This window comes from Patella vulgata, chromosome 8 (genome assembly GCF_932274485.2).
Source record: "Patella vulgata chromosome 8, xgPatVulg1.2, whole genome shotgun sequence".
NCBI lineage: Eukaryota > Metazoa > Mollusca > Gastropoda > Patellidae > Patella > Patella vulgata.
In genome coordinates, this window is record NC_065886.2 from 25,172,832 (window position 1) to 25,187,721 (window position 14,890).

The 14,890-nt window shown below is 33.3% G+C and overlaps 1 protein-coding gene across 3 annotated transcripts in view; it reads right to left on the reverse strand.

Moving 5' to 3' along the window:
• The window catches only part of LOC126829491 (intersectin-1), a 34,493-nt gene extending 22,214 nt beyond the window's left edge, over nt 1-12,279 (reverse strand). For 2 of the 3 annotated variants that reach the window (XM_050559400.2, XM_050559399.2), the window contains exons 1-3: nt 12,144-12,279; nt 7,268-7,761; nt 3,653-4,406 (exon numbers count right to left, since the gene is read on the reverse strand). In XM_050559400.2, the coding sequence (XP_050415357.1) occupies nt 3,653-4,307 (655 nt within the window). In that variant the 5' untranslated portion in view covers nt 4,308-4,406; nt 7,268-7,761; nt 12,144-12,279. The remainder of the gene's footprint in view (nt 1-3,652; nt 4,407-7,267; nt 7,762-12,143) is intronic. The other variant, XM_050559397.2, reaches the window with a different exon arrangement.
• Between the last annotated feature and the right edge of the window lie 2,611 nt (nt 12,280-14,890).

Genomic DNA, 14,890 nt, shown 5'->3' on the forward strand with positions numbered 1-14,890 from the left:
GAAAACAAACAGGATTTTTTGTACAATCAGGGGCAATAATCCAAAAGTTAAGGTCTGAAATGTGCAAATATCAAAAGGGACTTAGATCTTTGGGATATAAAGATACGTTTTAAGTTTCATCAGAATATGATAAAAATTGTGACCTCTAGAGGGTCCACAACCTTCGTATTGCATACTTTTACACAATTTGCGTACAAAGAGCGGCCATTTTATCGGGCAGTTTCATTTCGATTTTCCTGAAATTCGAATTCAAGCTTCATTATGGTGGAATGGTGAAATATTTAAGCTAAAAATGCGATTTTTCGAACAATCAGGAGCCATAATCCAGGAAGTTACGTTCGGATATACGCGATTATCAAAAGGAATGTGTGTAATGGTGATATATTCACATGTTTTTTTAAATCAGATAAAAATTGTGACCTCTACATGGACAGCAAGCTAAAAAATGTGATTTTTTGTTCAATCAAGAGCCATAATTCAGGAAGTTATGATCGGATACGCGCGAATATCGACAGGAACTAAGATCTTTGGGTTATAAACATGTATTTCAACTCTCATCAAAATCAGGTCAAATTTGTGACCTCTAGTGGGTCAACAACCTTGAAATACCAGATGCTATACACTATTTGCGTACGAAGGACGGCCATTTTGTCCGGCAGTTTTGGCCTGATTTTCACAAAATTTGAACTCAACCAAAATTACGGTGTAGGCTAACAGTGATATATTTGAACGTTTTTTTAAATCAGATAAAAATTATGACCTCTAAAGGGTCCACAAGCTAAAAATCCTTTTTTTCGTACAATCAGGGGCCATAATTCAGGAAGTTATGGTCCGATATGCAAGAATATCTTAAGGAACCGAGATCTTTGGTTTATAAACTTACATTTCAAGTTTCATCAAAATCAGAAGAAAATTGTGACCTCTAGAGCTGTCTTGAGGGTCCACAACCTTGATATTCCATATATTTGAGCACGAGGGGTGGCCATTTTGTCTGTCAGTTTTGGACCGATTTTCACGAAATTCAAACTCAACCATCCTTAGCGTGTAACAGTGATATACTAAAACGTTTTTTTAAATCAGATAAAATTATGACCTCTATAGGGTCCACAAGCTAAAAACGCGATTCTTCATACAATCAGGGGCCATAATTCAGGAAGTTACGGTCACATATGCGCGAATATTGAAAGGAACCGAGATCGTTGGGTTATAAACTTAAATTTCAAGTTTCAACAAAATCGGATAAAAATTGTGACCTCTATAGGGTCCACAAGCTAAACATGCGATTTTTCATACAATCAGGGGTCATAATCCATGAAGTTACGGTCCGCATGCCAATATCAAGAGGAACCAAGATCTTAGGGAGATAAAGCTATATTTCAAGTTTCGTTGAAATTGGATAAAAATTGTGACCTGTAGAGTGTCCACAAACAATTGTGGATGGACGTCCGGACAGCAGGGGCGACGACAATATACGTCCACATGAAAAAGTGGGTGTATAAAAATATGGTATATCAAGGTTGTGGACCCTCTAGAGGTCACAATTTTGATCTGATTTAGATGAAACTTTAAATTTATGTTTATATCGCAAAGATCTTGGTTCCTTTCGATAATCGTGCATATCCCATTTTTAGCTCGTGGACCCGCTAGAAATCACAATTTGTATTCAATTTTAAAAAGCGTTTAAATATATCACCTTTACACATCAATGAAGGTTGAGTTCAAATTTCGTAAAACTGCTGGAAAAAATGCCCGTTCCCTGTTAGCAAATAATGTAAAAGTTACACCGTAATGATAGTTGAGTTCGAATTTCGTGAAAATTGCACAAAAACTGTCGGACAAAATGGCCACCACTATACACAAATAGTGTAAAAATATGGTATACCAAGGTTGTGGACACTCTAGAAGTCACAATTTTTATCCGATTTTGATGAAACTTGAAATGTATGATTATTATCCAAAGATCTTGGTTCATTTCGATATTTGCGCATAACAGACCCCAAATTCCTGGATTTTGGCCCCTGATTGTACGAAAAATTATGTTTTTAGCTTTTTACCCGATTTTAAAACATGTTTAAGTGTCTCACCATTAGAACCTAACAATGGTTGAGATCGAATTTTGTGAAAATCGGACTGAAACTGCCTGACAAAATGGTCGCGCCTTGTACGCAAATAGTGTAAAAGTATGTAATGTAATATCAAGGTCGTGGAGTGTGGACCCTCTAGAAGTCACACTATTTATCTGATTTTGATGAAACTAAAAATATATCTTTATATCCCAAAGATCTCACTCACTTTCGATTTTTGCATATTTCAGACCATAACTTCCTGGATTATAGCCCCTGATTGTATGAAAAATCACTTTTTTTCATAGCTTGTTCTCTATCCATCTCTTGCAAAATGTGGGCGTATCTTGCCTGGCAAGTGCTGGTTAGTACTGTTTTCAAAAGGCTCTACTAATACAAATGTATGAGAATGGAAGCGTAGCAATCTCCAAACTAAAAGGTCCTGGTCAAAGTATCAAAATTTCTTCCAAACTATTCTGACTTTGAATCAAAAAATTATTCAAGGTTTACAACAGAATATTGTTCTACTTTAACTTTCTTTTCATAGATACTTCATTGATAAATCTACTTATTTATTTAAAAAGAATATGACCTATTTTCATCTTTATTTATATGGATCCAAAAGCAAAATATTGCAGTCATCTTGTGAAACTATACAATAGGAAATTTCATTTGTAGTGCAAGGGGGTAAATTTGGCCCATACAGTGATGTTTATGACTATTCATTTTTTGATTTTAAATCACCAAGGTATCTTTTAAAAGGCACCACCAAATCATACATTGGACCTCTTTCCTTTTCCTATTATACTAAGCAGACCAAATCTCTTTTTCAGCTGAACAAAAATGAAAATGAAATGAAATGAAATGGGGTTTAACGTCCTACTGGTCTGCTCCGAACTGGGCTAATGAAGACGGGCATACAGTGTGCTATGAGAGAAATTTTGCCCGGACAGCGGCACTATGGCCTACTCTTATATCGAATTCCAAAAGTCAAGGGATCTTTTACGTGCACGCCAATGTGTACACAGAACCTCGGTTTTTCGTGCCATCGGTCCTGCATCACTGACAATGGGGAAACCAAGCCGGAAAATCTGGATGAACTTTCTCGGCCAATACAGGGATCGAACACCAGACCTCCAGGGAACAAAAAGGAAGAAGGTTTGAAATTTATCCCAAAGTTTTTATACCAGCATTGAAATCCAAACCAAGTGCATGCTTCATAAAGCTTATGTAAAGTTATATACACCTAAGTTCAATAAAGTTGTATTGTAAAATGTTTTGATTTGTGTTTGTAAAACTTGTGTGTGCTTTTGAAACAGTGTATATGGGAATTGTCATTATGAGCAAGGCTCTTAATTCATTTTTAAATGAACCCGCCAGAATTGGGTCACTAGAGTTTGTTGTCAACTTCAGCATCAATAAGATTCCATTGCCTTTAATATAAATAGGCTTCAACAAAATATATTTCTTATTAATTTGTTATGAAACATATTGTATTCTGAATAATTTTTATCATTACTACACACTCTAAACACCAAGCCACACAATCACCCCAATATATAACATAAAAAAATGATGTAACATATTACCTGAAGTACCAGGTGTTGATGTTGAACTAGAGATAATATTAGATGTATCTGATGTAAATCCTATTCCAGGTGAAGAAACTATCGCAGATGTACTAGATCCTCCCTGGAATGTAGATGATGGCTGAATACTACTCAAAGTCACACTAGCACTTGGTAAAGTTCTGGAATCTGGAAGAACATTTATCATGGAACTACTTACGATAATGTCATTTTGGCTAGGCGTTTGCATTGATGAAGTAATACTAATAAGGGAGTTATGATTTTGAGATGTGACCGGATCGGTCATAGTCGATATACTGATACTAGGAGATACACCACTTGACATAGAAGCAGATAGAAACGATTGGTCATACATTATTATTTCCTGAGTATTTGATACGCTGAGACTGTTTATGTCATTATTATATTGCACATCAGAACTAGTTAACAGGATGTTAGAATAAGAGGAGGCAAGTTTATCCGTTGATTCTGTTGATTCGCTGGGTGAAACACTTAGTTCAGTTGCAGATGGAATCAGAGAGTTTACATCCATCTCTGACATGGTTGGTGTTAAAGTCATTGTTGTGACTCCTGACATCTTTACTTGGGTCACTGATGTCGAATCATCGGCATAACTTGTTTCGATTTGGTCACTGGATAAATTTCCTGTAGTCATATTGTCGTGTCGATTCTGGACATAAGTAACTTCTTTAGTATAATTGTGATGGTATGTTTATACAATCTGACTTCATTCTATTTCAGGTAGTTGTATGACCTTCAAAAAAGAAATACAAGAAAGTGATATAAATGTAGGGAAAGTCAAATTTCAAACTTTAACGTCAATGAGGTTAACAAGTAAAATATTTGCAAAGTTGGCAACTTTGAAAATCTATGACTAAACTCTTTGGATATCAATGATGGCATTGTTTCCCACTGTACTGTAGTGTATCCAGCCTAAAGATCCCCAACTCTGAATACATCTCGTGCTATATACACATTGATAGTGTAATTTAGTTGCTGCCTTGGCATTTAACAATAGCAAAATTATCCCCCATATTATTGCACAATGTACAGTTGAGAGATAACTTATAATAACTAATTAAGTATTGTCAAATAGACAAAGCAGAATGACCTAAAAAAGGAAAACATGTACAGAAAAAAATTGGTACACATTCCAAAAGAAACTGCGAGAGAGAGAGAGAGAGAGAGAGAGAGAGAGATGAGAGAGAGAGATGGGTTTAACGTCCAGTCAACACAAATTAGGTCATTTCGGGACTAACACATCGTTCAATTATATTTCAATCATTCCCTTGCGCTTAAGGGTCTTTAGCAGTGGGAGGAAACCAGAGGACCCGGAGAAAACCCACGAGGTTGGACAGGCGACCCTACTCCTTGCCACGTACAACCGGGGAATCAAAATCATCCCAGTTGACTCAAAAACTGCTTAGATCTTGCGATCTCCATTTGTCAGTTTACAATATGAATTTTCTATTCCTATATGCATCAGATAATGGAAACATCAGCAAATATTTTACTTAAAGTCAATAAATAATATTCCTACAGGATCAATAACCAACAGTCTACATCAGCGCATATAGAGATCTCAAAGAACCTTTAAAATCTCAACAATATAACAAAATTCTACTATCAGCTCTAAAATATTTCCTTTTTTTTATAAATATTGAGAAATCAAATCGGCAAACATGACATATATATAGTTGGTCTTAATAAAATGAAATCATCACTCCCCTTTTGAAATATTAAAGAAATATGAATCAGGAGTTTTGGGAAAGTCAAGGATCAGTACACTTACAAAAATATACACAAATGAATTTCTGGTATTTTATCTTTAAAATAACATCTTTTACAGATGATATAATGTCTCTGTACACATGGTATCAGCATGTGGTGTGTCTGTAAATTCAATTAAAACACACCCAGACCGAACATTGCAATTCATATCATTTTCATATTACAGTAATACAAAATCATCAATATTTTGATTGGCAAAATACACCAAACTGTAGCATTCAGTTGCAGATACAGGATCTTTATATGGCAGGATCCATTGTAGAAGGGTCAAATATTGTTGATGCCATGCGGAGCAAGTAACAAAACAACACTGGACTATGCGCCTATGGACCATTCAAAACTAACTGGAAAAAGTCATTTGTGTTTCTTATTGACATGTTTTTAATAAATATTTTGTTATTTTTCGGTATATACTTCTATTATTAACCGTGTTGGATACAATAGGGCACTTAGATCAATTTTGGGTGGGTGACTCTCTAGTTTCCTCCCTTGTTCCACCTTTAAAAACTGTGGCTTTTATTGGATAGATACAACCACCATGAACTAGCATACATGTAATCCTGATGGCTTTTCTTATTTTAGTAGCCAGATATATTCTCATGTAACTTTTAGACAAACAGCACTGAAGCAGTTAGGCGTGAATACTTTTTAGTATTTTTTCACATAAATTCTTCGAAGTTTCACAGTGATTATGAGAAAATTTAATTTGGACTAAATATAAGATTCTCTGTAATTTGATCTATCATTATGAAAGTAAACAGTATAGGAATAGTGAAAGTCAGAAAGCTTTATAAAGATACTTTCCCACAAAAGTATTTATCAGATGGTTATTTCCAATAAAAGTATGGCAATTTTGGTATACATGGATAGTAGAGACACCCAATCTTAATAGAAAAATACTGGATTCCTTGAAAAATACTCATGGAGCACACACAGGACAAAAATGAGATGGTGTCACTAATTGGCAGCCTAAAGTTTAAGGGCTGTTTGCTTGACTGACGTCAAAGGTTCGATGTGACACAAATATGACTTCTTTTAATAGATTTTTTTATAACTTGGGTATTTCCTCGCGAATACAATATTTTGTGAGGGATTTAAAGCAAATTTTTGATAGATTAATTAGTCTGAATATGTGTTTAGTCCAAATATATCACCAAATCACCCAGTTCGTATGCGGGAAGGTATCTTTAAAGAATATACTTTCAGATTGATCAATGATCAATTACATTTAAATTAATAAACAATCACATACTATATAATTACAGTTAATGTAGGCAGTCTGTTGATTTTTTGTCTGTAATACCAAAAATGTTTTATGGTTAACTTTAACATTTTGGGTGTTTTAATTTTATAAAGAAAAATACCCACATACATGGATTAGCTGATATATAGATGCATATAATCAAATGTTTTTTTGTATGAAATCTTGCACTTTTCAACACTGCTTCTTTTTACATTTAAGATGATAGAAATTTTCTGTTTACTGGTTTTTTTTTAGCTAGGCACATAACTTTTATGCACCCCCTTTAAGGAAGAAAGATCTTTTGTTCGCTCTCAATTGTTAATTGTGTATTTTTTTTTTCTTTTTAAACAAAAAAATATAAAGTTTAATATTTTAAGCAACAAAAAAATAGTGCACTCATTCGACAGTGTGAAACAAGTATTTAGCCAGCATTTAAAAACGTATGAAAGCATAGAAAATATTTTCTTTAATATTCTATGGGTTTTAATACTTGACTATGACAATAGATGAGCCTGGAAGAACAATGACTTCTATAACCACAGAAACATAAACAAAACAAACCTTAAATTTGTTGTACTTACCTATTTATCTTTGAGGATTATCATGATTCACATTTAACTAATCCTCTCTTTTATTGTAAGAAATACTTTACATTGGGTAAAATCTCTTGTTCACAGTCAGCAAACATATACACTGAATATATTAGAATCTTACATAATCTGATATGCCTTTTCGTAGAAATGAGACAAACAATTGACTGAGTCTCTCTGCTCTATGTACAGTGGACCTTAACTCAGGAAACACACCAAGTGAAATTTCCTGCATTATTTCAAGTTGTGATTGGCAGGTCAAATTCTTGGTTTCCTTTTAAACCTCACTCCCTTCATATTGCATTACATGTATTAGAGATAAGTCTTATAATAAATGGAGTTTTAATATTTATTATGTCCCATGTGTCGATATCATCCATGTACCATGTTCACTCTGTTACTTATCATGCTAAACCCGAATGTGGTTATCTGTAGGACATATGGTGTGGCTAATGAAAATTTCTTCACTCACAAAAAAAATACATCTGGAAAAGAAATATAATACAGTAGTTAATTTAGTAATATTAAAATTCTTCTTTAGATTGGCAAGTAAGTTAAAAACGAGTATAATGTTATCTGTTAGCTACCGAATAGTGACTCCAATTTTAGACATTCCAATATATTAGGCCTACCAGAATATAAAGTGGTTCCGCTATTTATTTTAAGATTCTTTTGGTCATCAAATATAAATTTAACAGATTATTGGGTGTAAGAATTTTAACCCAACTGGGATGCAGGCTTGAAAAATGACAAAGATTCTTCCCAGTTCATGCTGAGATATGAAAAAATGTAGCAGCATTGCAACCAGTATTCATCACAACCACTGTTGATAAGTTTACTTTCTATCATCAAAAATTAAACGATGACTAAAATGGTAGTGCCACTTTAAAATATTTTCATTTCAATGGCCACCTAGATGTAGATAACCCTGGTTATTATTTCTATAATTATGTTAGGCAACTTTCAAATGTAAAAGTTTAAATCTATAAATACAGAAATGCCAAGCACCCAAATAGCATCAAACCAACTGGAATCTGAAGTAATTATATGCTTTTTTGCTAGTTTTAAAATTAGATAATTGATTTAAAACTGTATGTAGACATGTTGTTGAAATGTTTGGAAGCATGTATATATAAGATAACATGATGATATACTTCCCAAAACAGGAACTAATTGTGTATGTAGATATACTTACAGAACACGCTATGTCAGATGTTTCCAAAGTTAAATATGTGAGTGCTATTTTCCTGTATATCTTATATAAGTAAAGGGATATGATAATGTTGACTTTTTTTGTTTATTCTGCTAAAATCTGGTTTCACCTAATTTCTAATTAATTTTAAAGTTTAAATGAAATCCTTTCTGTAGAGCTGCAGAGAAAATTGCATTTTTATACCAAGTTGCGTCATCTTTATATTATGCGTTTTGTGAATTAACATTGGTAAATTGACATGAATTTTATTAGCTCACAAAAGACAGCAGATTATTATGCTATCAATATTGACATATCCAGAAATCCCCAAATAAACAGATGACACATATTAATTAATGGCACATTAATTTTTTTCAAAAGTATCAAGCAATCAAACTGATTATCAACTATACACTAAGTTTCATCACTCTCTATCAGATAGAATCAAAGTTATCTTGTCCCAAAGCATCGACCAATGAAATTGCTTAGCTCTGCTTAGGTTTAGCTTGAAATGTTAATCATTGAACTCAGTCAAGACATTCACCTAATGAACATCTACATCAAGTTTAAACATTCTACTTTAATTAAAAGCAGAGTTGTTATGTTCCAAAGTCTTGACCAATCAAATTGTTTATCGCTCCTTAGCCTAAGCAGAAAATTTCACATCATCGAACTTAGTCAAGGTAATGATATAATGAATCTATACTCGAAGTTTCATCACTCTCACTTAATTAAAACCAAAGTTATCATGCCCCAAAGCATCAACCAATCAGATTGCTTATCTCTGCTTACCATAAGCAGACAATGTTTATCACCAAACTCCATCAAGGCATTCACCTAATGAATGTCTACACTAAGTTTGAACATTCTACCTCAATTAGAAGGCGAGTTATTGTGTTCCAAATTGCCTATCGCTGTACTTACCCTGAGCAGAAAATGCTCTCTATCGAAACTAGTCAAGGTATTGATGTGATAAAACTATACACCAAATTTCATCACTCTCACTTAATTAGAACTAAAGTTATTGTGTCCCAAAGCATCAACCAATCAAATTTCTTATCTCTGCTTACCCTAAGCAGAAAATGTTCATCTTTGAACTCCATCAAGGCATTCACCTAATAAACACCCGCACCAAGTTTGAACATTCTAGCTCAATAAGAAGGAGAGTTATTGTGTTCCGAAAAGTGTGACGGACAGACAGACGGACGGACAGACAGACAAACGGACGAACCCATTTTAATAGTCCCCTGCTTTCTTCGAAAGGCGGGGGTGAGGGGGGGACAAAAAACATCATACCCGTAACTGAGTAAAAAAACTGTCTGTTGCCTATAAAGAATGGGTTGGTTTCATCAAAAATGCCACTCTATCTTGGACTTGGCTTCGTGTAATTTGCAATCATCCCAGATAAAGGATGATGGAATGCTTGTAGTAACCCATGTCAGAAGACATTCTTATTCTCTCTTAACAAAACTGGGTCATGTTTTCAAACCATATAAATAATTACAATTACCGGTATACTCATTTTTAAAATACATTGTCACTTTAATATTGAAAGATAAAACAGGATGTATATATTTCTATTGGACAAGATGTTAATACAGGTTATATAAATATAAATAAATCTTAAAAGAAACAAAACATATTATTCTCTGACTTTTTAAATCTTTTCTACTCTAAATCTTTTGTATTGCAAATTGTAGAACATTTATAATGAACATTATGTTCATATTTGGCACATTTAAACTAAAAAGCGCAACTTATTTTATACTTTTTATTTTGTAAACTTGTTTATTAATAAATCAGAGTAATAGTGGATTAAAATTAGTGAGTAAAAAAAATACTTGCTCGCAAGTGTGTAGGTCTCGGGTTCACCCCCGGTTTTGAGCGAGAAAGTTCCTCAGTATTTTCCATCGTGGTGTCCCCATGTCAGTAATGCATGTCAGAGGGCCTAACAAGGACAGGTGTCTAGTCGGTTTGCATGCCTGTAAAAGAACCCTTGGCAGTTGGAATTCGATATAAGAGTAGGCCGTAGTACCGCTGTCCAGATAAAATTTCACAATAGTGTAGGTCAGAGGGCCTAAGAAGGACAGGAGTCAAGTCGGTGTGGAAAGTGAGGTCCTGTGTACACATTTGCATGACGGTAAAATAACCCGGCCTGGCAGTTTGAATTTGATACAAGAGTAGCGCCGCTGTCCAGGCAAAATTTCACAGTATATGTACACTGTATGGTGTATGCCAATCTTCATTAGCCCAGTCAGAGCAAATCTGAATAACTATTCAATATTTTAAGTAGATGAAGCTCCAAGGTCATTTTAAGATTCTGATTTTAAAACAATCCCAAGATCAGTATGGAAAAGAAACTGAGCTGTTGTCCAAGGAACAGGTACACCAAATTTCCTGTGGGTCACACTTAAAGTGACAGAGCTGAGGCTTTTTTCAAGAAAGAAGAAGACGGAAAACAACAACAAGATGAGTAGCGCTTTGGGCCCAGCTCCTGGTCCAAAAATTTGTAATCACAAGGCACAGCCAAACTGAGTAAACAATTAGCTCATACCCTTTCCAGTTACTTATTTGGGTTTTTTGGGGGGGCTCATGCTAAAAGATCCTAGCTATACCACGGTAAATTAACTACGACCGACCAACACTATAGAAGTTATTCTAATTGTGTATCCCTAGATGGTCCAGGGAAAGATCTAGCTTCAAGAAATGGGTCTTGTAAAAGCTGTGCATGCATGTATAAACAGTCCTGTTTGAGCAATACAAGCAACTGTTTATGTCCAGGAACAAAGTGAATGGTCCAGTCGTAATTTATTTTATCAAATTTATTAAAACTTCATGGCACAATAATGGGGAAGAGGTCCACACATCCTGATGTCATAGGGTCAACAGCCGCCCGTATGATCACTGACGTGACCTCCCACTACAACTGGTCAGATCTTCATGTAGTAGAGGCCATCGAAAGCATAAAAAAAAAACGAAACGAAATATAGATCTGTATTTTATTCAGATTGTTTCTGATCAAAGAAATTGTTTCATCTTGTCTTGCATTTTTAACAGTACAATCAAATTTTAGTTTGTAAATCAATTAAGTACCTTATTAAAAGCTTACTAATTTCATTTTCTCTCTGATTGTTAATACCAGGAACCTGCAGCTGATAAAGTTTATATTGGTTAGATTTATATATAAATTACTTCCACTTAACTTTCTTCACCTTGTCATAATATCATCTCATATTACTCAAGGTGTTGCTTATATCTGATTATTTCCTTGTATCAAAATTAGAAGTGTCACACATGATACATACACCTTATTTTTGGGTTAAGTTATTGGATTTTGAAATGCATCCCAGTCCCACTTCCATTCAATTAATAACTTTTGCAAGTGTAAAACCGACAATATAATAGCTAAAGACGGGAATCAGGGTACATCTGTTTATATCAGCTATTTTTTTACCAAGTGTTGAAGAATTTGTGAAATATGGTCATCTTTCATCTCTAGTTGACTTGAGAGTCTTTGACTCTTCATTTTGCATCTCACTTCTGTATGTGTGACAAACAAAGAAGATACATGAATTCTAAGCAATTTCATACATGTCTCCTTTATTCATTAAAGTGAAAATTATTCGAATCACTTAATAATGAACAAAGTGAGAAAATATACCATAAAATACTTACATATAGTCCAGTTAAACAAGTTTTTGTTATTTACTTTCTTCTAGCAGTTATAACAGGTGTGTTAATATAGTTTGTTAATAAATCCAGGTGTAACATTATTATTACAGAACACTCTGTCTTAACTGTACTAACACTATACGGCATATAACATACAGGTGATATATGGGAACAACAAATACCCAGTCTTTAACATAGGTCACAGTACACTTATACAGTCAATATACAGGTAGTAGTATAAAGATATAAGCTGATTGGATATACTTCAATGCTTCTTTAGAATACAGATCTAGATTATTTCCCTGTAATGTAATTGCTCTAAATTATTTGTATACTTTAATAATATGCTCAATCGCCATATTCAGCAATTATGAAATGATCAGAGACAGGACATACAGCTACCTGTATATTAAATAAAGTTAAAATGATTTAATTAATGGTATTTTAATGAGTTCAGCATGTTAATAATATAATATTATGTCATTATCATAAATATATGAGATTAGTCCAGTAGTCTTCAAAGTTAGAATTTAATTTAAAAGCTTAATGGGAACATCTCCATTTAATCACTAGAATACATTTATGAAATGAAGGACCTTGTTAGGATATGAAATAAAATATATGATGTTTAACATGATGCATGAAATCTATCAATCCTGTTATTATATGACTATCTAAAGTACATGCTACTTTCACTGATTTCATGTCTTGCCCAATACCCAAAATTAGAATCTGTGCCTAGGGGATCTGCCACTTTGCATCTTTAAGATCTTTAGTATATTCCCCCACCCCAAACCTGGATCACTCTATTATCTTATTCATATACTGTACATAGTAATAAAAGTGAATACTAGGGTAGACCGAAGATTTTAAACAGAAAAATCAACTGCAACATTTGGCTATCAAATATTTCTGTTGCCATTTTCTAGAACTGTCAGTATTATTGTCACCATCAGGTTGCACTTACGGATAAATTAAACTTTCCAAATTTAAAAAAAAAAACTTGCTGTTAATATCTAACAGTGTTAATATCTAACATTTACCATTTTATTTGTGAGAAAATTAACACCACTTTATAATGATGTCCTGTTAGACATCTGCTTGTTTGAAATAAATAGTACTGAGTACTGACACTAAAATTGTCTAGAAAAACTGTATAATTCTGTATAATGTCAAGTAGTTTTACTTCAACTAGTAGACTTTCTAGCATTTATTTAAACTTTTAAAAACTTACCCTAAATATTTACATTACACATTGCTAATAGCACTTCATTCACACCCCCTTTAGTTCAACAAGGAAACTTTTATTATAGAAGTGGAAAACACTTTGAGTCATATAAAACACTTTGAGTATAAAACATAAAAGATGAAGTGCATACTAAATTTGTCAAAACATTTCTTAAAGTTGCTAAGTTTTTAACTCAATATCATCCACAGTCTTCGAAGTTGAAAACACAAATTATTTGTCAATTTAAATCAACATTGAGGTTGTGATCTTACCGGAAAAAGATGGGCTTCTGATATCCAATAATTAAGACGAAATAAACATTTCACCATTGGTACACGAATCATGTACCAAAAAGTGTTTCAGCGCCATTGGTAACAAGTGACTCGAAGAACAAGGCTTGACATATTCCACAAGTCATGTCAAACGGTAAGCCCATATTCTTATATCAAGAGCATGTTCGATAAATACTACTGGTGTAGACTGGAATAACCAGACGCTAGAGATTACCATTCGATTGAGACTTCACACATATTTCGCCAAACATAACTGATTTGAAATTAGAGTAAAACCGGAAACAATTGAATGTAAATCAGTATATACAAATTCATATTACATTATTATATGCATTGCTACCTATTTGTGTCAATTTCTAGGTCTCAAAATTTAGCAATTTAACTCCTTTAAGTACAAACAAGCACCGTGCCATTATGGCTTATATAAATTGGATCATTTATAATTTTAATTACTTTATTTTTCATATATGTATCACATTTATATATATAAGTCTTGGATTTATACTTTCAGCTGTAATCATCCTTCATAAAGTATCACAATTCTTGGATTTATACTTTTAGCTATAATTTCTCTTTTAAATGTATCACAAGTCTTAAATGTCCTTTTCTTTGAAACTTCAATACAGACCTTCATGGGTTGAACAAGCAATCAATTATTGCAAAGCAAATTAAAAAGAAATTAACGTGAGCCATAAATATTTTATATAAAAAAGTATGAGTGACAATCATGACTAAATTCGTCACAGGGTTTATTTAAAAAGAACAAAGAAAAGTAGGAAAACCACACCGTGAAATGAGCTATTGGATTAGCCAGTGGACTACAGGCATATTAACAAAACACAAAATTTATCCTTTGATATAGCAGTGTTGAGTGCAGATCACACCAAGGAGTATGTTAAAAAAAAAAAAACTATCTTCTAAATAAATTCTTATCTGATCCAAACAATATAATGTCCTACCATCATTGACAATGTCACATTATTTTCAGATTGCGATATATCTCAATAACTATAACTAGTGTATAAAAGTTATAAATTTCACAAGACGTAATTAGTTATCACAAATGTTAGTTATGAAAAGAACTGGATACAACTGACTGATTGTAGCAGATTATTATTTTACAGTTGGCTATCTGATCCTACCACTTCAACTGTGCAAAGGTCTGAAGGGTCTGTAGTAATTCAATGGTCAATTACATAATATTATGATTGACATTTTTATACATATTT